General features: G+C 53.4%; 1 protein-coding gene across 1 annotated transcript in view; it reads left to right on the top strand.

Moving 5' to 3' along the window:
• CNTN4 (contactin 4) overlaps positions 1-24327 on the top strand; it is a 277582-nt gene that overhangs the window by 196894 nt on the left and 56361 nt on the right. Inside the window, exons 9-11 of the mRNA XM_040995092.1 lie at positions 3338-3474; positions 5147-5276; positions 13682-13832. Coding sequence (XP_040851026.1) covers positions 3338-3474; positions 5147-5276; positions 13682-13832 — 418 coding nt within the window. The remainder of the gene's footprint in view (positions 1-3337; positions 3475-5146; positions 5277-13681; positions 13833-24327) is intronic.

Below are 24327 nucleotides of genomic sequence, written 5' to 3' on the forward strand. Positions count from 1 at the left end.
GGACCAGTAAGAGGGACCAGTGGTCATGCTTTGGAAGACTCTGGAAAGCCATGGACTTCTGTGTCCACCCCGAGGACGCGGGACTTGAGGCAAACAGGTCTGTGTGACTGTTGAAGGCAGACGAGGCCCAGGCTGGTGACCAGGAAAGCATGCCCTCCACCGGTGGCTGGTGCACGTGGGCCCGGAGCTGCCTGAGGCTGGATCAGCAGCACACTTTCCGGGGAGTGCTCCCCTCCAGGATCGTGCGGATAGCCGGAGAGCACAGGCTGTCTTTGTAATGGTGGTATTTCCAGGTCTGCGGTCACTGTATCCTTCCTCTTAGATGTTTTAATTTCTAGGGTGCAAGGTCTGTTGCCTTGTCTTGTTTTTGGAAAATTGGACAGCCAGGTACTCCTGAGAATTGTCTGACCTGCTGAGTTCAATTTATATCTGCTTGCAATATAAATTATTATTGGAGTCGATGTTTGCAGGACTGCAGGGGCCACAGTGTACCGGCATCGATTGAGGTCATCTCTGGCAGATACTGAGTAAAAGACTGAAATGAAGAGTTGTTCCTCTGTCCAGGGGACCCACAGGGTCACAGGGCATGCCCCAGCCAGCCATTTAACCTGCTGTTTTATTTTGTAGTCTGAGGCAAAATTCAGGTGTCACAGGGAACAGACATTTCTATTCAAACCTTGAAGGAGCACAAATACCGGAAAAGATGGCTTTGTCCTGATCCCAGGGGCTTCTGAAAGGCAGATCTGTACAGAGCAGGAGACAGAGAGAGGACTCTCACATCCAGCGGTTCACTCTCCAAGCGGCTATAACAGCCAGAGCTGAGCTGAGCCAGAGCTGAGCTGAGCTGAGCTGAGCTGCGAACCACGAGCTTCTTCCAGCCTCCCACGTGGTATGGGGGCCCAAGGCCATCCTCTGCTGCTTTCCCAGGCTGGAAGCAGAGAGCTGGGTTGGAAGTGGAGCACCTGGGACGTGAGTCAGTGTCCATATGAGATGCCAGCACTTGTCGGCAGAGGATCAGCCTGATGTGCCACCACGCCAGCCGTTAGCCTGTGGCTTTTTAAAATTTAGTTTTGTTGGGATCTGCTTGCAAACATTACCCAATAAAGGCATTTAGAATGTGATCTAGCCTCACCAGTTCTTCCTCAGTGCCAGGAATCAAGAGTATGCGGAGCCTCAATACTGAGTGGCAAACACATGTGCCAGAAAACAAAGACAGTGCCTGATGACGGCTCACCAATCCTGAGCTCGCTGTGGATTCTACCTTGGCCAGCATGAATAACGCCCTCTGGGCTCCTGTGCAGGAAGGAGCCCTAAGGTGTCACGCTTGGTCCTCGCTCGGTCTTCTCAGAATTCCCCCGAGGCCCGGCCTGTGTGCCCCGGTCTTTGGATGTGCAGTTCTGTTTCCAGCCTTGTGTAGCTTTGGAAGAAAGCAGTGAGTCAGCCCAGGTGTTCCAGGAGCTCCATGACATTGAAATCTCTGTCTCCTCGTGTGAGTTTGGTGTTTCCTTTTTGAACTTCAGCTTGACATTGCTTCATAAGTTCAATTTGCCCTTCTACGATTTTTTTCCCTCACTCCTTTTCAAAAGTTTGACTTTGCTGTTCATATTCCACACAGAGCTCTGTGGCTTTTTTGTTGTTGTTTTCTTTGTTTTCATGGACTCTGTGGGGGGTGAGTATTGAGCAGGTTGAATCTGAAGTCAGACACCCGGCTGCCGCCAGCCCTGTGCGGGCTCCATGCGGGATTCTCACGGCAAGGCCCCGGGCAGATGGAGACTTTGGAGTTTGCTTCGCATCAGCAGCAGGGAGCTGCCGAACCAGGGCTGCTCTGCAGCTCCTTCAGGAATGGAGCTCACAGCCGCTCCTCCGAGTTAATACTTTTTGATATTATAACTTTAGTTTTGAAGTTGAACCTTCCGGCTGCCCCTCCTGGGCAGCCCTGTGTCAACCTCATCTGTAGTGATGGAACCATAGCTTTTGTTCAAGGTCATGGAGACCTCTGCTGGCAAAGCGGTTTGCTGGGTTTGCCCCGCTCTGTTTTGCTTTGAGAGGGAACACTATGGGGCTGGTCATTGTCCTTTGGGTGACCGGAGGAGTAGCTGAGTGATGACCTGGAGAGAAGGTGGCCACACACATGCCAAGGCTTTGCAGTAGCATCTTCTGATTGGAGCTGGAGCGTCAGCTGCGATCACTGTGCTTGCATTGACACATTTTACTGTAGAAATCCCCGGGAGCAGGTGACATTCCGGAGCGGAAATCACCCACCTGGATGTGTTTACCATTATCCTTAACTGCATGCCGCGCGCCGGAGGAGGCCTGGTGTCCGTGAGGACTTTGGCTTTCACAGAAGGTGGAATTAACTCTGCCTTTTTGTTCACTGAGAATAAGGGAACAATGCATGACCGGGCTGTAGCGGAGTGGACACCCGTTGGCCTGGAGGCCACCAGACTGGCAGGCATCAGGAGTCCCTTAGATAATGTGGTGTCCAGGGCAGACAATGGCCCACCAGTGTGGAACACCCCTATTATAAACAGCAGACAGGCAGCTGAAGGAAGCCCCAGGCCTTAGCCACACCATGTGGCTGTGAAGTGCATTGCAAAGGTTCATAGAATCCTTTTGGTGCAAAATGTCTGAAATCCAAGCCTAATGGTTTTTTATGACACACATTTTTCATGAGCTTTTATTCTAAAAGTTCTCGTCGTTAGAAACAGGCCAAGCTATTCAAACAAAGCAGGCCTAAAAATCCGGCCACTTAAAGGAGAAGTCGTTTCCTCTCCCGTCATCTCTCTAAATACAGACAGGTGGATCTGCCCACTGCTCCACAAGGCACTCGGGGGCCCAGGCTGGCGGGTCAGCTCTTCCACTGGGGGCAGCTTCCCCTGCACACATACAACCTGAGCCCAAGGCTGTGTCACTTGGCAGTGTTCCCGACCTGGGTGGCAGGTGTCCCGGGTGAGTCCCTGCCAGGGGCCCTGCCCACTTAGGCACACCACAGTGGCATGACTATCACATGGGTGCTGAGAGCAGAGGACTCTGGGGAAAGCAGTGTGGCTGGGAATGTGCCAGCATGCCATGGGGGCAGCAGTACCAATCAAGGGAGGAGGACAAGCAGCTTTGCCACACGGGGAATGGCGTTTTTGTCCATTCTGGCCTCAGTAATTAGGAGACCAGCACCACAGACCAGACAGACACGATGCTCGGAGTCAGGGACCATTTACCCAGCCTTGTTCTGTACATCTCGAGAAAGAATTTGATGAGGAGCCGTTTGATTGCAGGTGATAAAAATAGGTTGAACATTCACTGAATCTACACCTTTTCTTTACTTTTTGAACTTTTCCAGCTCAACCTAATTGGATTCAGAAAATAAGTGATATCCGCGTGGCCATGGAAGAGAGTATCTTTTGGGAATGTAGAGCAAACGGCAGGCCCAAGCCTACATACAGGTGGCTCAAAAACGGTGCACCACTCCTAACTCGGGTAAGCAAGTGGCTGGCTGCTGTAACCTAATGTGGTATTTGATACAGCCTCACTGCTGTGGAGATGGTTAAATGGCAAGTTGCTCCCAAAGCAATGCACTGTAGGGTCCAGCAGAGCAGCCGCTGGGTGGGCGGTGTCCACCCCTGCACTGTAGGGTCCAGCAGAGCAGCCGCTGGGTGGGCGGTGTCCACTCCTGCATTGTAGGGTCCAGCAGAGCAGCCGCTGGGTGGGCGGTGTCCACCCCTGCACTGTAGGGTCCAGCAGAGCAGCCGCTGGGTGGGCAGTGTCCACCTTAAGGCTCAACCCTGTACAGGTCAGCTTTTGTATCAGAGCTTTGGTGATCAAAGCTGGACCGCCCCGGCTTCCAGCGGCTGCCAGGAAGCAGCCCTGGATTTTGGCACATCCTGGGATCTTTCAGGCAGACAGTACTCTGAGTCCTCATGGCACTGCCCGTGGACACACACAGGTTCTGGAGGGAGCGCCCAGGATGAGGCGCCATTATATACAACCCGATATTTCCTACCATGTTTACCTCTGCTAAGCCTTGAGTGTTAGCTCAACTTTGGCATTTTCCTCAGACCCCAGGTAGAGAGCCAGACCTTCATGCACAGCCACACTTCTCTGTGGACCCTTGAGAGAACATTTTGCTGTCCCCAACACTGACCCAGAGAGTAACATGCCCCTAACCACCCCCTCCTCTCATGTACAGAGGAAGTACTCAAGGGAGGCTGGCCGTGACGTGGCTAGAGTGCATAAGGTAAAGCCCAAGCATCTGGACCCCCAGTGCTGAACTCCAAGCCCACGGGCAGCAGCTGGACCCCCAGTGCTGGACCCCAAGCCCACAGGCAGCAGCTGGACCCCCAGTGCTGGACCCCAAGCCCACGCGTGGCAGCAGCTGGCCCCCCAGGGCTGGACCCCAAGCCCACAGGCAGCAGCTGGACCCCCAGTGCTGGACCCCAGGCCCACGGGCAGCAGCAGCTGGACCCCTCCCCTCTGCACTCCCAGTGGCCAGTGCCATGGAGCAGAGCAGAGCCCCTTCCTGTGTGTGGAGAGGGATATGTGAGCCGTGTCCTCGGGCAGTGCCTGAGTGAGAGCTTCTGTGTGTGTTTCCTCCGGTGGCTGCCAGCAGATGGTCCTCAGCTTCAATCACGCCACAGATAGCAATAAAGTCAGGAAACATTAAATTATTAATACTGAAATTTTTATAGTAAATGTCCGCTGATATTAATTATTTGCCTCCAAGATGAATACAATCCTATTAACCTTCAGAGTGTCATCTGCTTGTCATTTGACTGTCTCAATTCCTCTAAACGGTAAAGTTGCACGCATCTCCAGCCCCACCCACAGTTAACGCCAAGCCTGGGAGTACAGAGCATTTGGAATTTCAAGTTTGTTCAGAGAAGATATTAATCTGAATAGCTTCGCTGTTAAATCGATGAAAACTCAAGAGAATCCTGCAATTAAATCCCATTTATTGACTCGTCACTGGGTGTTGCGTTCAGTGTCTGACCTGCCACGAGCCCAGCTGACAGATAAACAGAGCACATTATGTAAACTGGCTGGATGAGGGCTCTTGCTTCCCATTAAGTCCCGGGATGGAGCTCATAGCAGAATGGCCTTCGGGTCACCATCGTGGAAGGTCACTGTCTCTCTGCCCCGCTTTCTTGCACAGGACAGAATTCATATCGAGCAAGGAACACTCAACATAACCGTGGTGAACCTGTCCGACGCGGGCATGTACCAGTGCGTGGCAGAGAACAAACACGGCGTCATCTTCTCCAACGCAGAGCTGGGTGTTCTAGGTGAGTCCTCACACCTGCGAGGGGAGAGGCAGCAGCCCATCACAGAATGGACTTGGGATACCTGAACGAATGTGTCCCAGCCCACAAGAGGCGCAGTGTCTGGCACATGGAGATCAAGGACAGGTAATAGATGCACAAGTGTGCACAGTAGTGTGGGCAGGGAGATCCAGGTGACAGGTCCAGCTCTCAGATACAGATAGATGTGTGAATCTTAGAGCTGCCCTTGCACTCCCCTCCCACAGCCCCTCCTTAAGCAGGTTCAAGGCCTGTGAGGGGCCAGTGGACTCCGTTGTGACACCAAGGGTTTCTGTCAAGTCTTTTTCCATTGTCGCTAACCCAACGGAACCCTTGTTGAGTTGCTGTTACTGCCACTGGATGGCTGCTGTAACAGGAGTGCTAATGGCCAGTGGTTCATGCACAGCAAGTGTGCGTGCCCTGGTTCTGGATGCTGGGGGTCAGACCTCCAGGCAGGTGTGGTCCAGCTCTGTTGGGACCCCTGCCATCTCCCACATCCTCACGTGGAGGTTGCAGCAAAGGTATCCCCATGGGCCCAGCTCCCAGGCCCAAGAGTGATGTGCAAACGTTGTAGAAGTTGCCTTAGCACCATGCAGTCACCCAAGCTGTCTGTGAGAGCAGAGGGTCCAGCCGAGGCCTGAGCAGATCAGATTGGGACAGCCAGAACAGAGGGCTGGGTCCCCTCCAGCCCAAGGGGAGGGTTAAATGGAACAAAGAAGCCAAGTGAAATCAGATCCTTTCATGTAAAAAAACAGTGTTTGCAGCCACCAGTCCAGGATCACTCCCACACCCACCAGGCGGCAAGGGTATGCGAACAATGCTAGGGCTGGCCCAGAGGCCGGCAGGAAACGAATATTTAATAGGACTTTCCCCATCCTGCTTTATGTGTCTGGGGACTAAATGTGCGTGTAGCATATTTATATTTAATGGGTTGAGACTGCTGAATAATTAACCCAGGTACTGGGTGATTTACTCACCGAAAGGCTATGGAGAGATTTTCCCTGGGAGGTCAGAGTGTTGGTAGGTGTGTCAGGAAGCGTGACCTTGAATGTGACCACCCTGGGCACTTTCCTGGGGCACTCCCCAACTTCATCGCTGAGTCCCCCGCAGGATGTGCACGGCCCTGGGTGAGGAGGCCACCCCATCCCGCCCCAGTCCTGGAGGGGGGTCACGCTTGCGGAGAATGCAGTCTTACAGTCGTGGGAGATGATGCATCCCGTGCAAGTAACATAAAAAGTAAGGGTAGGCAACCAAGTCAGCCATGTTATCAGTTAAACGAAGAGGACTGCAAAATGAACAAGAGATAAAACTCGGTGGGCTTAAGGTGAGCACAGACTGCAAGCTAGACACATCCAGGGCAGTGAGGCCCAAGCAGGCGGGATATCCACAGAGAATGGAGACGAGGGAGGCAGAAGGGTGCTCTGGAGACAACGCAATACCCAGGCTACCAACTCAAGGAGGACGGAAGCTGTTAGAGTTCACCAGGCGCAGGGAAGAATTACAGGGCCTGAGACTGTCAGAGATGGTGGGGGCAAAGGGGCCAACCAAAATGGGAGGCCCAGTGTGGTGGCCCAACAGCTAAAGTCCTCACCTTGAGCATGCGGGATCCCATATGGGCACCGGTTTGTATCTCGGCTGCCCTGCTTCCCATCCATCTCCCTGCTTGTGGCTGGGAAAGCAGCTGAGGACAGGCCAAGGGCTTGGGACCCTGCACCCCTATGGGAGGCCTGGAAGAGGATCCTGGCTCCTGGCCTCTGATAAATTTGGTTCTAGCTATTGCAGCCACTTGAGGAGTGAATCATCAGTTGGAAGATCTTCCTCTCTGTCTCTCCTCCTCTCTGCATATCTGACTTTCCAACAAAAATAAATACATCTTTTTTAAAAAGGTTTCATATTAACTGAAGCTTAGTTGTCATCAGTTTACAATAAATCACAACTTTAAAATTGCTGTGCAGCGTCTATGATAGTCACAAACGCCTGAAGAATCTACACCAAGGGTGTGTGGTGGCAAGTAAGACATGCCACTAAAACAAAGGGAAAGGATGCTGATGCAAAAGGACAAGCGAAAGTTAAAAAGAAAACAAATCTTATAAGACATACAGAAAATAATACAAATGCATTTAAAAAAAGATTTATTTATTTTTACTGAAAAAAAACAGATTTACAGAAAGAAAGAGAGACAGAGAAAAACCTTCCATCTGCTGGTTCACTCCCCAAATGGCTGCAATAGCCAGAGCTGAACTGATCCAAAGCCAGGATCCAGGAGCCTCTTTCGGGTCTCCTACATGGGTGCAGGGTCCCAAGGCTTTGGGCTGCCCTCGACTGTTTTCCCAGGCCACAAGCAGGAGCTGGATGGGAAGTGAAGCAGCCAGGACTCGAACTGGAGCCCACATGGGGTCCTGGAGCTGTTCGGGGATGATTCTGCAGTTAAGCCATCATGTTAATTTTCAAAATTTAAAAACTTGAGTGATTGGTTTAAAAAAAAACAGGGTCTCAGTCTGCACTCCCTTTAGATCCAGGGACACAATGAGCTGAAAATGAATATCTGGATGCAAATTAGAGACGGAGCAAAAGCAGTTCTAAGAATTACTGGTGACAGATGCTGACATGGGAAGACAAGAATGAGTTGCCAACAGTCTTTAGTTACATCTCTAAGAGCTAGAGAAGAATTAAACCAAATTTAAAAATCAGCTGAAAGTGGGAAAATAAATGAAATGGGAATAGAAAGCTAATAAAACAGCAAAACCAAGAGTTGTTCTTTTGGGAACGGATCGATAAACTTACAAATCCTTAGCTAGACTTAGAAAGAAGACCAAGTAAATAAGCCTAAAATTAAAGAGATGACAGTGCTTGTGTAGCTGATAACACAGAGATAAAAAGGTGTATGAGAAACTTCTGTAAACACCAAAAACGATAAACGGGTAGAAACATGTTGCCTCTTACGACTGAATCCTAAAGCAACAGACAATCTGAAGATCTCGCGTGAGCCACGAGCAAGGCGGTCACGTGCACCCGTGATAAGGAAAAGCCCAGGTCACAGTGTCTCGTGGGGGAGATTTATCCAGTAGTTTAACAGTCATTAACACTGGGCTTCTTCAAGAAGGAGGGAGCCACAGCCTGACACATCTGTGGGCTCAGCACTGCGCAGAAAGCCAGCCAGACAAGCCCCGGAGACGACAGGCCGTTCGTCCCGTCAGCGTTGATAAAGATCTTCTATAACATACTAGCAAACCGAATCCAATAACAGATTAAAATCAATATTCTCTATCACCAAGTGGGATTTTTCCTGGAATGCAAAGATGGTTCAAAACATGAAAACCAACCTATGAAATTCACCATTTTAACAGAACGAATGATTAAAAAAAACAACCCAGGATCATCTTAACTGATGAAGACAAAGCAGTTGCATTTTACAACTTTCAACGAAAGCAGAATGGGAGAAAACAAACATCACAGTAAAATAAAATCCAAGGAAAGTCCACCGCCACAGGCTGCTCCGCTGAAAGCATTGCTTCAGGCTGCGGAACAAAGCAAGGGCCTGACCTGATCGCAGCCAGAGCAACCTGGCAAGAAAAATGAAGGCGTCCAGCTGGAAACGTGACTAGTGGTTGTCTCAGTTTCCAAGAGGTGACATGACTTTACAAGTGGACAACTCTTAAACATCTACAGGAAAGGGCAGTGCAGACTACTAACCTGTGCCTGTAAGGCTACAGGATACAAACAGCAACAAATAAAAATCAATTGCATTTCTATACATTTGCCATTACCAATGCAAAAAGGAAATTAAACCAATTTCATTTGCAGTAACATCTGAAAAGGAGAAAAATAAAACATCAATAAATTTACCCAAGAAAACAAAGACTTCTGCACTGAAAACTGTAGGACATTACAAAAAGAAATCAAATAATATACAAAGAAAGACACACGTGTGTTTGTGGATTGGGAAGCTTAACACTGGCAGAATGTTCGTTGTACTCAAAGCAGCGTGCAGACTCGATGCAGTTGCTGTTGAAATCCCAAGGGTATTTTTTATGGAAACAAAACATTCTAAAATGGATATGTGCTCACAAATAGCCAAATTTCAAACAGATTTCAAAAACAACCGTTTCCCCGATAAAACACAAAGCACCTGTAATCAGGAGAGTTTATTCTTGGCGTATACGTGAACAGCCACCCACAGAACAAAGTCTACAGTGTGTATTGCCAAATGGGCTTCAGCAGGTCAGCCAAGATTGCACACGGACGGTGCTGGGGGACCTGGCTAGCCACGTCCTTACTTACTGTGCTGTCCTAAACTATACTTACATTGTGCATAAAAGCCAGAGCCAAATGGGTTAAAGACTCGAATGTAACGTGTGTATCTGTAGCCTACATTGTACATTGTATTTTAACATCATTTCTTGGGGAGGCAGCAAAAGCAAAATGGACAAATGGGACCATAAGAAGCCCAGATATCTTTTTTTAAGATTTATTTGTTTTTATTAGAAAGTCTGGTATACGGAGAGGAGGAGAGACAGAGAGGAAGATCTTCCATCTGACAGTTCACTCCCCAAGAGGCCACAATGGTTGGAGCTGAGCCAATCTGAAGCCAGGAGCCCAGAGCTTCCTCCGGGTCTCCCACACGGGTGCAGGATCCCAAGGCTTTGGGCCATTCTCTATTGCCTTCCCAGGGCACAAGCCAGGAGCTGGATGGGAAGTGGAGCTGCCGGGATTAGAACCAGTGCCCACATGGGATCCCAGCATGTTCAAGGTGAGGACTTTAGCCGTTAGGCCACTGCGCCAGGCCCAAAGCCTAGATTTCTAAGCAGGCAAAGAAACAGCAGCAAAACGGAGACCCATGAAGCGGGGAGATTTGTTTGTGAGGCATTCCGCTGTAATACCCAGCACATACACAGAACACCTACAGCCCAAGAACAACAGCCAACTGGAAAAGCTACATACTTGCATCGACATTTCTCCAAACTGATCAGTAGGGAAATCAATACCACAGTGAGATGTTGCCTCACATCGGATTGGATGGCCGTTATTAGTTTTCAAAGATTTATTTTTATTACAAGGTTAGATGCACAGAAAGGAAGAGAGAAAGATCCTCCATCTTCCCATTCACCCCCCAAGTGGCCACAACAGTCAGAGCTGAGTCAATCCGAAACCAGGAGCCAGGAGCTTCCTCTGGGTGTCCCACACTGGTGCAGGGTCCCAAGGATAGCATGTCTGGTCCTGGGGTAACCATCGTTATGCACATTAGTGGGGAATTGAACTGGCAGCCAAAGCAAGGGCTCTGGTGTGGTGTGTGGACAGCCTTGCTGGAAGCCGGTGGGGCGTCTTTCTGATTTGGAGGACAGAGCTGCTGTGCTGACACAGCCCGACCACCCCACACTTCCATGCTGCAGTGTCATCCGAGGGAACGATGCGGGAGCTGTATTCATGTGAGAGGAGAGGGAGGAGCAGACGGGATCGGAGATGGGAGTGTACCAACATTCCAACCCACTTGAGCGAGCCTGACTCCTGGAGGCCTCTGAAGAAATTCATTGGACTTAGAGCAGCTCATATTGATGCTTTTAGAAACTGTTACAATTTTTAATTAATACAAGAAATATATTTCAAGTGGGGTCGGGGTTATGGCGTAGTGGGCTGAGATGACCCCTGTAACGCTGCCAGGCTGCGTAAAGGCTGGTGTGACTCCCAGCAACCCTTGCCTGGAGAAGCAGCAGGGCGTGGCCTGAGTCCTTGGGCCCTGCATGCTGAAGACCTCAAAGGTCCTCTGGGTCCAAACAGAGTAAGCTGCCAAGAAGCCGTCTCCGAGCCTGGTACTTCTCACATGTCATCAGAAAGATCAGGAATGAGTAAACAGATGGGTCGGCCCTGGCGGAGGGCCGCTGGTGCCCTCTAGGAGTTCACATGAGAATGACCACTCCTGGTACCTTAGCCCTGTGTGGGAGCCATAGTTGAGCCTGCCTTTTCCGAACTTTTGCAAACCCGCAGAAGTCGCACCTGCTGTCTGCAAGCGCCAGCAAAGGCTGGACTCTGACAGTGCCCAATGGGGGCCTTTAGCTGTGACATTTAAGCCAAACAGAGCAGCCCCTTTCACTCCTGGGCCAGGAGAGCAGGAGCCATGCAAGGTGCCACCTGCCAACTGAATGGCCTGTTCAGAATCCCACCCGTGGGCAAGTTGATCACGAACCACTGGCATGATGGCTGTGTGCTGCAGCATGCCACCACGTGTGCGGACAACCAGCTAACACTCATGGCTCATGACGCCACGAGCGAGTGGAGCAAACAGAGGGACAGAGGTCCCCTTCGCATTGCTTCTTCACAGTGAGAGGCGTGCTGCCTCTTAGGAAACGCACAAGGCCACACACGTGTCATGTCACAGGTGCCTGTGACACCAGAGCATCTGCCCGTGTGTCTGAGAGCACACCTTTAGTCTCGGAAAAACAGTGCATGACTTTTTGACAAACATGAGCGTGTGTTGTGCACAGTTTGATTTATGTAAACTCATTTCCAACGCAACGGCAGGATTCCTTCTGAGCAGATGAAAAATGTCTGCCTGAAGCGATAAAAATATATGTGTGTGGAAGGATACAATTTTAAGAAGAGTTTTTTTATGGGTTACAGATTTGTAACTCTATAAAATACCTAAAAAAAAAAAAACCTTTCTGGAAGACTTTCACGTTTTTGTGTAAATTTGTGTGTGTACCAAGGATGAGAATGAAGCTATCCTGCCATAACTCTGTGATGGAAGCTTGCTTCTCTCGGGTTGCTGGGCAGTGACATGCCGTGCATCTCCCACAGGCGCCCGGCTGGGCTCACTCCGTGGCAGCTACCAGGAGCCCCGTGGACACCTGGGCCCCTCTTAGCAGGGCTGACTACTTACCCTGTGTGGCTCCCCCAGGGTTCTGGGTCTGCTCACTTTGAACACCTGCCCTGCCACCTGGATGTGTTTGCATGTGATATTATTGGAGTCTTGCGTCACCTCTCTGGTGAGGGCGTGTGGTGGGCGTTGGAGGCATGTTCTCATGACATGAGGACACACGAGGCTGCCCCATTAGCAATTCTGCAGCCCGTGCCAGGAATACGTGGGCCCCACTGTCACTGTAGCCTGTGCCAGGAATGCGTGGGTCCCACAGTCACTGTAGCCTGTGCCAGGAATGCGTGGGCCCAACTGTCACTGTAGCCCTGCCAGGAATACGTGGGCACCACAGTCACTGTAGCCTGTGCCAGGAATGCTGGGTCCCAAGGTCACTGTAGCCTGTGCCAGGAATACGTGGGCACCACAGTCACTGCAGCCTGTGCCAGGAATGTGTGGGCCCCACTGTCGCTGTAGCCTGTGCCAAGAATGCTGGGTCCCATGGTCACTGCAGCCTGTGCCAGGAATGCGTGGGTCCCACTGTTGCTGTAGCCCATGCCAGGAACGCGTGGGCCCCACTGTTGCTGTAGCCCATGCCAGGAACGTGTGGGCCCCACTGTCACAGGAGCAGCAGCACTTGGTACCTGCTTACCCACCACACTGCCTGCTGTGGAATTGCTCAGAACGTGGGCCCCTCGTGTATCTGAGGCAGACGGAGACATGTGTCTGCTTGTTAGCCACTGCCGCCTGCAGCAAACTCTGCCCCATTCCAAAGGTACCAACCCATCCCTGTTTGCAGGAAACTACTGCAAATGCTTGTATGGCAAAACTGCTTCATAAAAATTTGCTCGTTCTGAAGTTTGTTTTTATGTTTTTAAAAGCTGTGGGTATGTGGATTGGGTACATTTAAGGAATGGGGCCTGACCTGCATGCATGCACACATGCACACACGCGCACACACTCCCAGCCCCAGACGTAGCCCGAGGTTGACACTCAGATTGGACATTCGACCGATCTCAGATCTGAAGTTCATTCAGGTCAAACGGCAGCGACCGAGGTTTTCAAGCACCTGCTCTAACGCCCTCCTGGCTCGTTAGCTAACTCAGAGGATAGGACGGTTTTATTTTCCAATGAAGCACATCTCTGGTTTTTACCTCCCTGAAACTGCGGGTATGAATCTTGCGTGTCATTGTTTAGTGTCACTCTTCTGTAGCTGGGGTCAGAGGGAGGCCACACGGTGAGCCCAGGGGCTCTGCTGGGCAGGGGAAATGTGTGAGGGCCCACCATGTGCCTGGGCAGTCCCGCATGCCCAGGGCACAGCGCTGTCCTCCATGTTTTCCGTTGGAGGAAGATGGGCACTCCTGGTGTTGGATCCCCAGCCTGGGGCAAGGTGTGTGCAGCCTGCACATCCGGTTGGCATATCAGCCCCCGAGGGGGCCCTCAGGCGAGTGGACGGCCCCGGAAGTAAGGGCAGGGTGCCCCCTGGCCAGAGCTGTTCTTGGGAATAACTCACTTGTCTGATGTTCTCTGTTGTGTCTTCCAGCTGCAGGCCCGGATTTTTCCAGAACACTCCTGAAGAAAGTGACTCTGGTCAGGGTGGGCGGGGACGCGGCCATTGAGTGCAATCCCAAAGCCTCTCCCAGGCCGATCTACACCTGGAAGAAGGGCAGGGACGTGCTGCGAGAAAACAACAGGTACCCAGGGCTGGCGGGTGGTGCAGCTCTCCTCGGCCTCCACACTGGGCTTGGCCACGCTGCCTGTGGAGGTGCTGTGCACCTGCCTACAGGCGAGCAGCGGGGACACCTGCCTACAGGCGAGCAGCGGGCACGGCCTCCTGCCCACCCTGCACCTGGGCGAGGGGGTGCAGCTCCTCTGCGGAGCGGACTGCAGGTGTGGGGCCAAAGCCGTGCTTGCCTCCCGGGCTCCTCTCTTCCGGCGCTCACTCTGCGCGCGGAGGCGTCCTCTTCCGGCGCTCACTCTGCGCGCGGAGGCGTCCTCGGCTCGGCTGACTGCGTCATGTTTGACAGCATAGCGTTTCTTCATTGTCTAAGCTGTCGCTTTTGCAGTTCATGTTTGGCACAGTGACATTGGGAATGTGTGTTGTTTTACCCGGTGTGGGCGTGTGTCAGATCTTCAGAGCGTGACGTCCGTGGGTCCCAAACGGCTTGTGACTCAGAACTTTTCTCGCCTGTTGTCTGTAGGTAATATTCCCTATTTTTTTTTTTCTGAAATCTGCCCATCTGTTGGAACAGGGTAATTATGCAAGAGTCTGTGCTGTGACTCACAAGACAGGGTTCTCCAGCTCTGTACATAATGAGTTTAATAAATGCTAAGGTCAGGGATTCAGAAATGCAATGAGCAAGCCTGTAAAGTATGCACGGATCTGCCCTTGACACCTGTGCACCTCGGCATTTGCATACACAAATGAGATGGCTGCTCTGACGGGTCCTTGCAGACACTTGTGTAAACAAACCCAGTCAGGTTTATAGATGGAGTGTGTGAGACGCGTTCCCTTCACACTGTGCGTGTCCTTCTGATTTCCAGGATCTAGGGGAAGCGGGTCACTGGGTGTTGGCATGGCAGCCCCGCTTGGAGCAGCCAAGGCTGGGATGCGAGAGCCAGGTGCTACGTGGCAGTCCTGGCCATCAGGTTCCTTTTGGTCACTCCCTCGTGTCTCCGGAAACGGGCGCTGCGGGGTGGCTTGCCATAGACAGATGTTTACTTTGCACATCAGTGAAATCCAAGTAGCAGCCACTGCATGTGCAGCTTGCAATAAAGGTTAGTTAACAATGGTGTAAAAATTATCAAGAAAAAGCATGGACAGTGGACATGTTGGGACACATGAGTGATATTGTTGGTCAGTGGAGAGAGACTAAGCTATGTTGTCGCTAAACGTAAGGTGAAGCAGCACAAGGGCATCCCCCTTCCCTGGCCTGCTCGTCGGGGTACTCCAGGCAGCCCTGCGGCCCAGCCATGATCACTCACGGAGGGAGGCTAGCCCGGGAGGCATGGTTGCACAGCTTGGGAGCCCCCCACTTCACACTGGCTCCGTTGGCCACGAGTCACGTGGCCCTGCGCCCAGCAGGCAGGCACACATCCGCTGTGGGCTCAGGAGAAGACACCGCGACGCTGTGTTTGTGCAGCACTGGTGTGACCCGCCACCGCTGTGGCGTGGCCATTGCTGACAGGGGGCTAAATTACCGTGGGGAGGATGGTGTCACCCTCAAAAGTGCTGCGTGATAAGTGGATTCTATGGATTGTTTCCACCGTGTCGCTTCTCATTCTTCTAGTCCTGGTTTGATGCATAGAACTCAGATCTGTTTCAGTACTGCTGTGGCGCTGGGGGTCTGTGAGAGCATAGCCTGCTGCCCATCACTGCCCCACGCTTGCCATCGACTGAGCTGGGCAGGGTGGCTGCAGCAAGTGCCAGCCAGGCATGAGAGAAGGGGCTGCAGCCAGGCTGAGGTCTGTGCAGGTACCCAGTGCTCCAACGTGTGCAGACTCAAGTCCCGCCCCGTTTGTGCCTTTGCCAAGGGAAGCTGCGACCCGGACATGGATTTGAGCTTTGACTTTTAAGCATCAGGAGTTGGCACTTGTATTGGAGTGGAGAGAGAACTTGCTCATTTCCTCATTTCAGGGAAGGCATTCTTCCATGCTCTCCCTGCCCATTTTGGCAGAGAGGGAAGGAAATCCAGTGGCTGAGTGATTGGATTTGCTAGGCGGCCATCTGAGAATGTAGGGTTGAGGAGGGGATTCATGTAATAGACCGACACAAAGGGTGACATCATTTGATCCATCCAGTGTCAAGGAATAATTTCTGTTTCTTAAGATGAGCCATCTTAAGATATCAAGTTTTAACCTGTAAGTAAAAATGTGTTAATCCCTTAGGTACAAGCTACTCGCCCAACACAATGAAAGCAAACTGTAGTCCTCCCCGTTTTGTCTCTGCCTTGAAGCATTCGCCGAACTCTACTGGCCACATGATGCTAAGTTAGAATTTAAATTCATCAGCTATCTACAAACAAGTTTATAGCAGAAGCGTTACAAGTGATAGCTTAAATGTCGAAAAGGCGCTTTTTTTGTCTCGCTTAAGCTTGTCATGTCTTGCAAGTCAGGTCAGTGGACATATATTCAGAAATGCTGGTGTTACGGGAGCATGTGTTACTGTAAGTACGCCTCATCACCTCACTTGGCTTTGCTGTGGATCAGCAGCTGGAAGCTGCAAACACCTGCATGTGGTGTTATCTGCAGGATGTAAATAGGAGATGAAGGCTTGGCATTCGTCGCATTGCGATGAGGAGGCAGCCTGTGGCTAAGCAGGTACCTGCTTGATGCTTTCCTGGTAGAGGAAGTGCCAGGCAAGACTGGTGGCACAGCCATGTGCCTAGGTCTTTAGGGTGGGGCAGCTGCTGGAAACTTCTGCTTTTAGCCAAGGCATTGAAGACAAGGAAGACTCAAGCTAAGCTGTAGAAACATTAGAACACAGCAATGGAGGTGTGTGTTTGGCATAGCCATTATAGTGGGAGGAGGGAGAAGCAGAAGGCTGTGCCGTGGGACCCAGTCCCCTGAGGGGACAGGAGCTGGGACAGCAGCACGGCTGGCCAGGCCGCTGGGCAGCACTCAAGGGTCCGCACCACACACCTTTCTGATGGAAACGCATGGCAACGTTTGCTGCATAAGAACCAGGTCAAGTGAATGTGCTCCTGTGTGGATGCAGTGACGTCCGTCTCAGAGGTGACCTCAGTTCATGGCCTGAGGTTGCCTCTGTCCCCGAAGGCTTCTGGGGGAGCTGAGACTCCTGTGACAATGTGGGAGGTCTTGGCACGCCCCTGCAGACACTGCGATCTGCCAGCTGTGGAGCGTGGCAGAGGCAGTGCCAGCGCGGGCGGGGAGCGGATTGCTGCGGGCGTCCTGTCTCTTTTTGGGTCATGTCTTGTATCTGGCTCCCAACGAGAAACCTGCTCTCAGGATGTCACTCTTGGCTGCCGAGCTGTACAGCTGTGTTATTAGAGATTCTGCCCTGGGGAGCAATTATGATTTTGCAATAATTAGAGGCGGTTCATCCCCATCATAATGGAAATTCTGCCTCCAAGGCAAACAGCTTCCAGGCACGCAGCATCAGCGCTCGGTTAGAGCCTGTGGCCCTGCTCACTGCTGCTGCTGTGTGCTCAGCCTGATGCCCCTCTGGAGCCAGAGGACACTCCCTGGCACCTCTGCGTGTCTCTCCCAGGGTTTTCAGCTCCCTGAAGTGCAGGTACTGGAGTCAGGAGAGATGGCATCTCATGGTGCTAGCCACACGCATCTGTCCGTGACCCCACTTTTCTGTCTGCAAACAGCCCATCTGCCGTCTCCCAACAGGCCAGGAAAGACCAAGATCAGGCAGCCAGTGCCAGAGACCTGGTTCTCTCCATGTGGCACGAGCTCTTGGGAAACCATATGAAACACTTTTAAACAGCATTTGAGCTTGAGAGCATGCCCCCTGAACCCTCTCAGAGCTGCCCCATCCTCTGCTGTCCTGGCTCCCCTGTGAACTTTGCCACCATGCAGTCTAACTGGTGACCTTGGCAGCTCCATCATCAGATCTCTGCCCACACCTCTGCATGATTCCATCACACCTCCTCTGTACAACACGGACGTGAGCTCAGGACCATCACTGGGTTGAATTGGGCGTCTCTGCATGCGGGAAACCACTCTGACAGTGGCTGAAAGGCAGAGGCCGCCCCTGCCTCAGTTTCCCAGGAATGGCACTCTCTTGGCCATGCATTTTCCCCAGGACTTGAGGACTGTGGCTGCTCGTGCTGGAACCTGCAGGTCCCTGGCTCTGGAGCAGAGCCTCAAGGGAAGGGATCTCTGGGTAGTTTTGTCTGAAATCAAAGAACAGCAGCGATCCGCTGATGGAGAGGTGGGGTGGCCACGGTGATAGAAAGCAACAGAGAAACCTGCTTAAAGGGAAAGAGGTCAGAGTAGGGGCAGCCTGGGTGCTTCTGCGGAGGTGCTAGAGGTGGCTGGGAAGGAGTTGGCCTGCCCTAGGACAGGCAGTGAGCAAGGAGCTGGCTGTAACTGGACTTCCCCGTCCTCAGCAGCTGGGCTCAGGTGTCAGCCATAGTGGCCTGCTGTGCATCACCTGGGAAGCCAGGTGGCCTTCCTCCATGGTGTCTGTCTCTGCAAGACCTGCAGGCCCAGTGCCTGGCAGAGCCAGAGTCCACCAAGATGGACCCCAGAGCACACTGCCCAGCCCCCGGAGGGCTCTGCAGGGCCCTGGGCTGGCCTCCAGGGGGTGCTCACATGCAGCAAGCTGTGACCTCAGCAGGGCTAGGAGGGCTGGTACTGCTGGTTGGGTCTCTGCCCCCTCCATTCTCCCACTTGGCCCGCTGTCCTGACAGGCTTGCTCCTGCTGTCACAGGGCCTGGGAGCCTGCTCTCCTCTCTGCCCAACCAAGGTGTGGTCAACCACAGCCCACAGTGCAGGTCCAGCCCCACACAAGCTGCAGGCAGGCCTCGGTTTCCAATGGGAAGAAACCATGCCACAGGACAATGGGGCAGACACCAATGTCCTTGTCCACATTGGCACACATCATCACAGATCCTCATCGCTGCTGTCACAGCTGTTCCCCTTTCCCATGACTGCACCCCCAGGGAAGGTGCAGTGAGGACTCCTCTGGACCCCGGGGCCTCGGAGCTTTAGGGCTGTTAAAGTTGTAAAGAGTCCCATTCACTTGGGGGAAGAGGGAGAGGAGAGACGGCGTGGGACCCCTTTGCTCATGAAGTAGAAGTGTTGGCACAGCACACGCAGGACAACTCGTGGTCCACAGTCAGGCACAGACCGACACAGTGTCACCCAGGGATGCATGGGGAGGCGGTGCACAAGGTTGGCTTCAGTGCGATGGCTACATGGTCTGCAGGCCGAGCTGCACGGAGAAGCCGTGAGGGCAGCCAGTGCTCTCCGTGCTGCGGCTTCACGGACGGCCGAGGGGCAGGTGTTTAGGGGGAAGCTCGCCAGGCAGGAGTTCCTGGCAGAAGCAAGTTAGCAGAGCTGGGAAAGAACACTGGGCCTCCGCAGGGCTAAGGCCCCTGCAGTCACCAGCCGCCATGGAAAGGCTGGGTTCGGGAGTGCCTTACTGCTGGTGCTTGGCCCTCTGTGCTTGGTTTCGGCTCTGAACACAAGCGTTGCCAAGCACTGGAGCTCACGGCCGCAGCGCCAGCCTTTGCTGCAGCTCTGCACGCCCTCTGCCCGACACATCTGATTCCCTTTGTGTCCTCACAGAGGTGCCCTGTGCTGGGCCCTGTTCTCAGCCTGCCTGTGGAGATGGTCCGTGCCCGCAGCAGCCAGACGGGGGCTTCTCTGTGGAAGCAAGCTCGGGTCCACATCTTTGTTTTGCTTGATTGTGGAACAAGCCTAAAAGGCAAACAGAACTCAGAACCCAATGAGTGAATGCTGTTAGGAAAACCCAGGGACGCTGGAGCGTCCACCCCCCCCCCCCCCGTGAAGCCACGTGGTGCCACTGGGGCCTTCCGCACTGGCGATGTGATGTCTGGGTGGCTTCCACACGCTATGCTGTGTTCTCGAGGACAGCGTGGGACCAGCACTGGGGAGTAGTCGGTGAGGCCTTTACCAGGGGCTCTAGCCCACACGGATGCCATGCAGTGTCGTGGCTGTTCCACTTCTGATCTGGTTTCCTTCTGCTGACTGGGTGGACGCAGCAGATTGTGGCGTGGGACGCCTGATAGAAGCTCCCGGTAGGGAACAAGGCACCAAGCTGTCTTCTCAGAAGAGATCTGTGACAGAACATGGGGAAGCTGAAGGTTTCTGGACAGACTCCAGAATCCTAGAGTGTGTAAGAGAAACGGCCAGGTGAATGGGGTGGACAGAAGTCCCCCAGGCCAATGGCTGCAAGATAGTCACAGAGGTGATGATTTGGTGCTGACAGTGGACACGGCTGTCGGAGCTGCCTGCTGGCGTCCGGCAGCTGGACGCGGTGGCGAACACTGAGAGGGGACCCCACAGTGTCTGGGGCAAGGGCCTCACACAGCCGAGGGTGCTGGCAGTCAGGACCTGGGCTGGAGAGGAAGGGAAGTGGATATTTCATGCGTGGGAGAGGGGAGGAGCCACAGGTTAGGATTGCGGGAGATAGGGAGGGTCTGGCTTCCCCGGGGTGGGCAGACAGCAGGCTTTACTCTAAAAGGTTTCATTCCAAAAGAGGTGGTTTGTTCCAAAGGATGCGTAAAGTTGTTACAGGAAAAACGAGGCTAACTGCTCTTAATATCGAGAAAAATGTTTCGCCGTGGATGTGATGTGCTCTGGCTCACCAGCGTGTCCTTCCAGCCGCCATCCTCCTTGCTCTTCTCAAGGCTTTGGAGGACTTCGCCAGCCCCGCTGCTTCCTTCCTCACCTCCCCTGTCCCTGGGTTGGCTCCTCCTGCGCCCCGTCTCTGGTCTCTCCCTGTCTCCCCCAGTGGCCACCCCTTTTCTGTCCCCCACCCTCCACCCCTCCTGTGGCTTGAACGCCATCTGTGCGCAGACAGCTCCCACGTTTGTGTCTGACGTGGGGATCTCCTGATTTCATTTTTCCCACCTCTCCATTGAAGACAGACTGTGCCCATCCAGCTGCCCCCCTTTCAGGCCCCTGAGGACTCCCTGCGCCCACAGACTCTCCTCCTCTCCATGAAGCCCTCTGTGTTTTGGGCCATGACTGCTCCAATGACTGCTGCTCCATGACTGCTGTCCTAAGCGATGGGACTTGGTGCCGTGTCCCAGCATCCTCTCTGCTGGGGAGTTGAGGGTGGGGGGACACCTCCATGCCAGCATCCTCCCTGCAGGGGACTAGTGGAGCCTCTATGTCCTCGCTGCCAGGGGACTAGTGGAGCCTCTGTATGTAGCAGAGAGACGTGCTTGGACATCCAGCTGCTGCTCTCACCTCAGGCCTGGATGTTTAATACCCAAGAGCTGGTGTCTTTCCTGTGCCTTGAGTTCCGTGGACAGGAAAAAGGCATTTTAGGTGTGCTGACTCGGTACCTGCTGACTGTCTAAAGAGTGGGCTTGTGCCAAGCCAAATAAAGAGGGATTAAGAAAAACTCAACTCATTATATATGCTTTGCCATATGCAATTGTGCGCTCCAATCCAGCTGGGGTTGTCGAAAGTGAGATGGGAGATGTTCACGCTGGAAGTGTTCGCCGAAATTCACACAGGCAGGAGAGGAAGTGCGGGCGAGGTGTGGCGGCTTGCGTCTGCCTTGGGGTGCGTCTGTCTTCCCAGGCCCTCTGGGGAGGAGCTAGTCTCAGAGACACACGTGTTTCTGCCCCAGCAGCCCGGAAGGTGGCATGTGTCCCACTGATGTTTAGTAAGTCACTACACACTGACTGCCAGAGGCAGGGGCCGGGAAGGAAGCTGGGGCAGACAAGCACAGGAACCCAGGATGGGTCAGCGCCCCATAGGGGGATGGTTTGGAAACTCCTTCCAGAATGTTCTGCAGTGTGTGGCTTCCCCCACCAGCTGTGCTCACATGCATGGGTAGAGAGCCTCATAGCAGATCTCAGCTGCTACCCACACGACCCTGTCAGAGGTGCCCTGCAGGAAGCCTTCCCCACCCACCAGGCTTACCCAGGAACTCAGATGGGTGGGCCTCGTAAGTCCAGCTTTCTTTGGGAGCAAATCAACAAAGTATTTTAGCCATCCATGTGTAGCTTTCTAAGATGTGTTTCCAGCAAGTAAGTTGCTGTATAAGCAGACTTCTGATGTGGGGCGACCATCCTGCCTAGGGAGGGACGACCATGCTGCCTAGGGAGGGACGACCATGCTGCCTAGGGAGGGACGACCATGCTGCCTAGGGAGGGGCGACCATGCTGCCTAGGGAGGGGCGACCATGCTGCCTAGGGAGGGGCGACCATGCTGCCTAGGGAGGGGCGACCATGCTGCCTAGGGAGGGACGACCATCCTGCCCAGGGGGACAGTGGCCAGGACTGACGGAGGTTGTCCCATGACCTCCATTGCTCTTGCATTGGTTTTGCTGTGTGGCTCTGTTGCTGTGTGGATGGTGTGGCCATCGGAGCCACATCTGCTAAAAGCCCCGGGCAAGGTGCGCTTTCGGCTGCCCATGGTGAACTGCCCTGTGCTGCACACGCGGCGGAGTGCAGCAGGCTCGCGCCCTCCCCCGGCCCACCTGCACACGCGGCAGAAGTGGGGGAGCTGCAGCTGTCTCTGCCCCTTGTGTCCCAGAGCCCTCTGGGGGGACCCAGGAGACGTGGGTCCCTCAGAGCAGCCGGGGACATCTGAGAGGCACCGTGTTCCCTCACACAGAGCGCGACCGGCTTCTCGTCTTGCGCTCTGTGCACCATCTTCCTGGGGCCTGCGCTGCCCCTGTTGCTGTCAGCAGGTCTTTGCTTCTGTTTCCTCTGTTATACTGACTTGGGTGACAGCTTGTCAGTTATGCCTGCTTCCAGATTAGAAGAAAGTCTGAACATCCGTCGTGGCCAAGGCCCTCCGTATTCCATGGTGGACACCAAGGTCCAGGAGCCCCCATGTCTGGGTTGTCCTTGTGGGTTTTTGTGCAGGTGACCGTCCATCTAACTCAGGACGCATCAGATAGATAAAGCAGAGAATTAAAGTTGCCTTCTAAACCAGAAATTACTCTGTCCCGACATTATTGTTCCTATTAAACCCACGTGCCATTAAGGCTGCCTCTTGTAAATGAATGTGCACAAGATATGTTGTTTGTTCAGTTTAATTGTTGGGGGAGCCTCATGCAGGGGAATGGTTGTTGGAGCTGGTTCCTACCTGTCGCAGCCCTATGAATGAGTGTCCAATTAAGCAGTGGCTCACCAGGACCCGTGCAACGGTGGCATCTGTTATCTTAATTAAACAAGTTGCTACGGAAGATGCCTCATGGCTGCTGCGTGAGAGCAGGCTGACCTGGCATCTCCAGTGAGGCTCGCTCGCTGTGGGGTTCTGCTGGCAGTACTGCCCGGCTGCTCCCATTGTACTGCCCCCCTGCCAAGCGCGTGAGCCGCAGACCCTCAGAGCCTGAGAGAGGTCAGCAGGCTGGTCGAGCGGGCTGCAGGAAGGCTCAGCCAGGGGCGCTGACTTAGAGGTAGCAGAGCGGTCAGGGCTGTGGTTAGAGAAGGCTGGAGAAAACCAGGTCTCTGGCCCCCGGGAGGACCCCGGGAGGACGCGCCGTCCTGGGTCTGCCTTTGCCTTTGAACTCTGAAGCAAACATGTTTCCATTGTCTTTTTGTGCTTCTCACTGAGGTACTTGTTTATTTGGGGCAGGATTATAGGAAACTTGCTCCGTGAAACAAGGCTGCTGTTTTTACCCCATATTGCACTGCAGGGTGATAAAGGACATTCAGAAAGTCCCTAGAAAACACCAACTATGAAAAAGGGCACATGGATGGTAAACATTTGCATCAAAATAAATTTAGCTTCTAATTTGCTCTCCTCACAGGTCTTGAAGTCCCTTACAGGTTTGCTTGTGTTAACCTCCATCGGACGTGCCCTGGGCACACGTGACTGTTGTGTGTAGGCACAGCTCTGCCTAGCGGTTTCTGGCTGGAATCTGTATACCAGGTCATGTTACAGAGAACAAAACCTTCCAGGTCGGGAGTGGATCTTGCTCACAGCGGGCAGTGAGCCCACTGGTCACTGTGCACCCTTCACCAATCCATAGTGGCTGGGGTCCAGCAGGATCCCCACACTGGGCCCTGACCCACCTGGGTCCAGCAGGCTCTCCACGCTGGGTCCTGACCCCACCTGGGTCCAGCAGGCTCTCCACGCTGGGTCCTGACCCACCTGGGTCCAGCAGGGACCCGACACTGGGCCCTGAGCCCACCTGGGTCCAGCAGGGTCCTGACACTGGGCCCTGACCCACCTGGGTCCAGCAGGGACCCGACACTGGGCCCTGAGCCCACCTGGGTCCAGCAGGGTCCTGACACTGGGCCCTGACCCACCTGGGTCCAGCAGGGACCCGACACTGGGCCCTGAGCCCAGCTCAGGTCCAGCAGGCTCTCCATGCTCACCATCTCAGCCGTTGTGGCTTTTTCATGTTGTAGTGCCCGTGCTGGCCTCCGGCTCCCAACAGTGTCAGGGTCTTGTGCCTTGGCAATCTGTGCCTGGCTTTCCCTTCTGACCAGAACTCTGTTTCTTATCTTTTTTCTTTACCTGTAGAAGTGTTCCTTTAATCCGAAAGGCCTGCCTTTC

Source organism: Ochotona curzoniae, unplaced genomic scaffold, assembly GCF_017591425.1.
Source record: "Ochotona curzoniae isolate NIBS_2020 unplaced genomic scaffold, NIBS_Ocur_1.0 contig_908, whole genome shotgun sequence".
In the NCBI taxonomy this organism is placed as follows: domain Eukaryota; kingdom Metazoa; phylum Chordata; class Mammalia; order Lagomorpha; family Ochotonidae; genus Ochotona; species Ochotona curzoniae.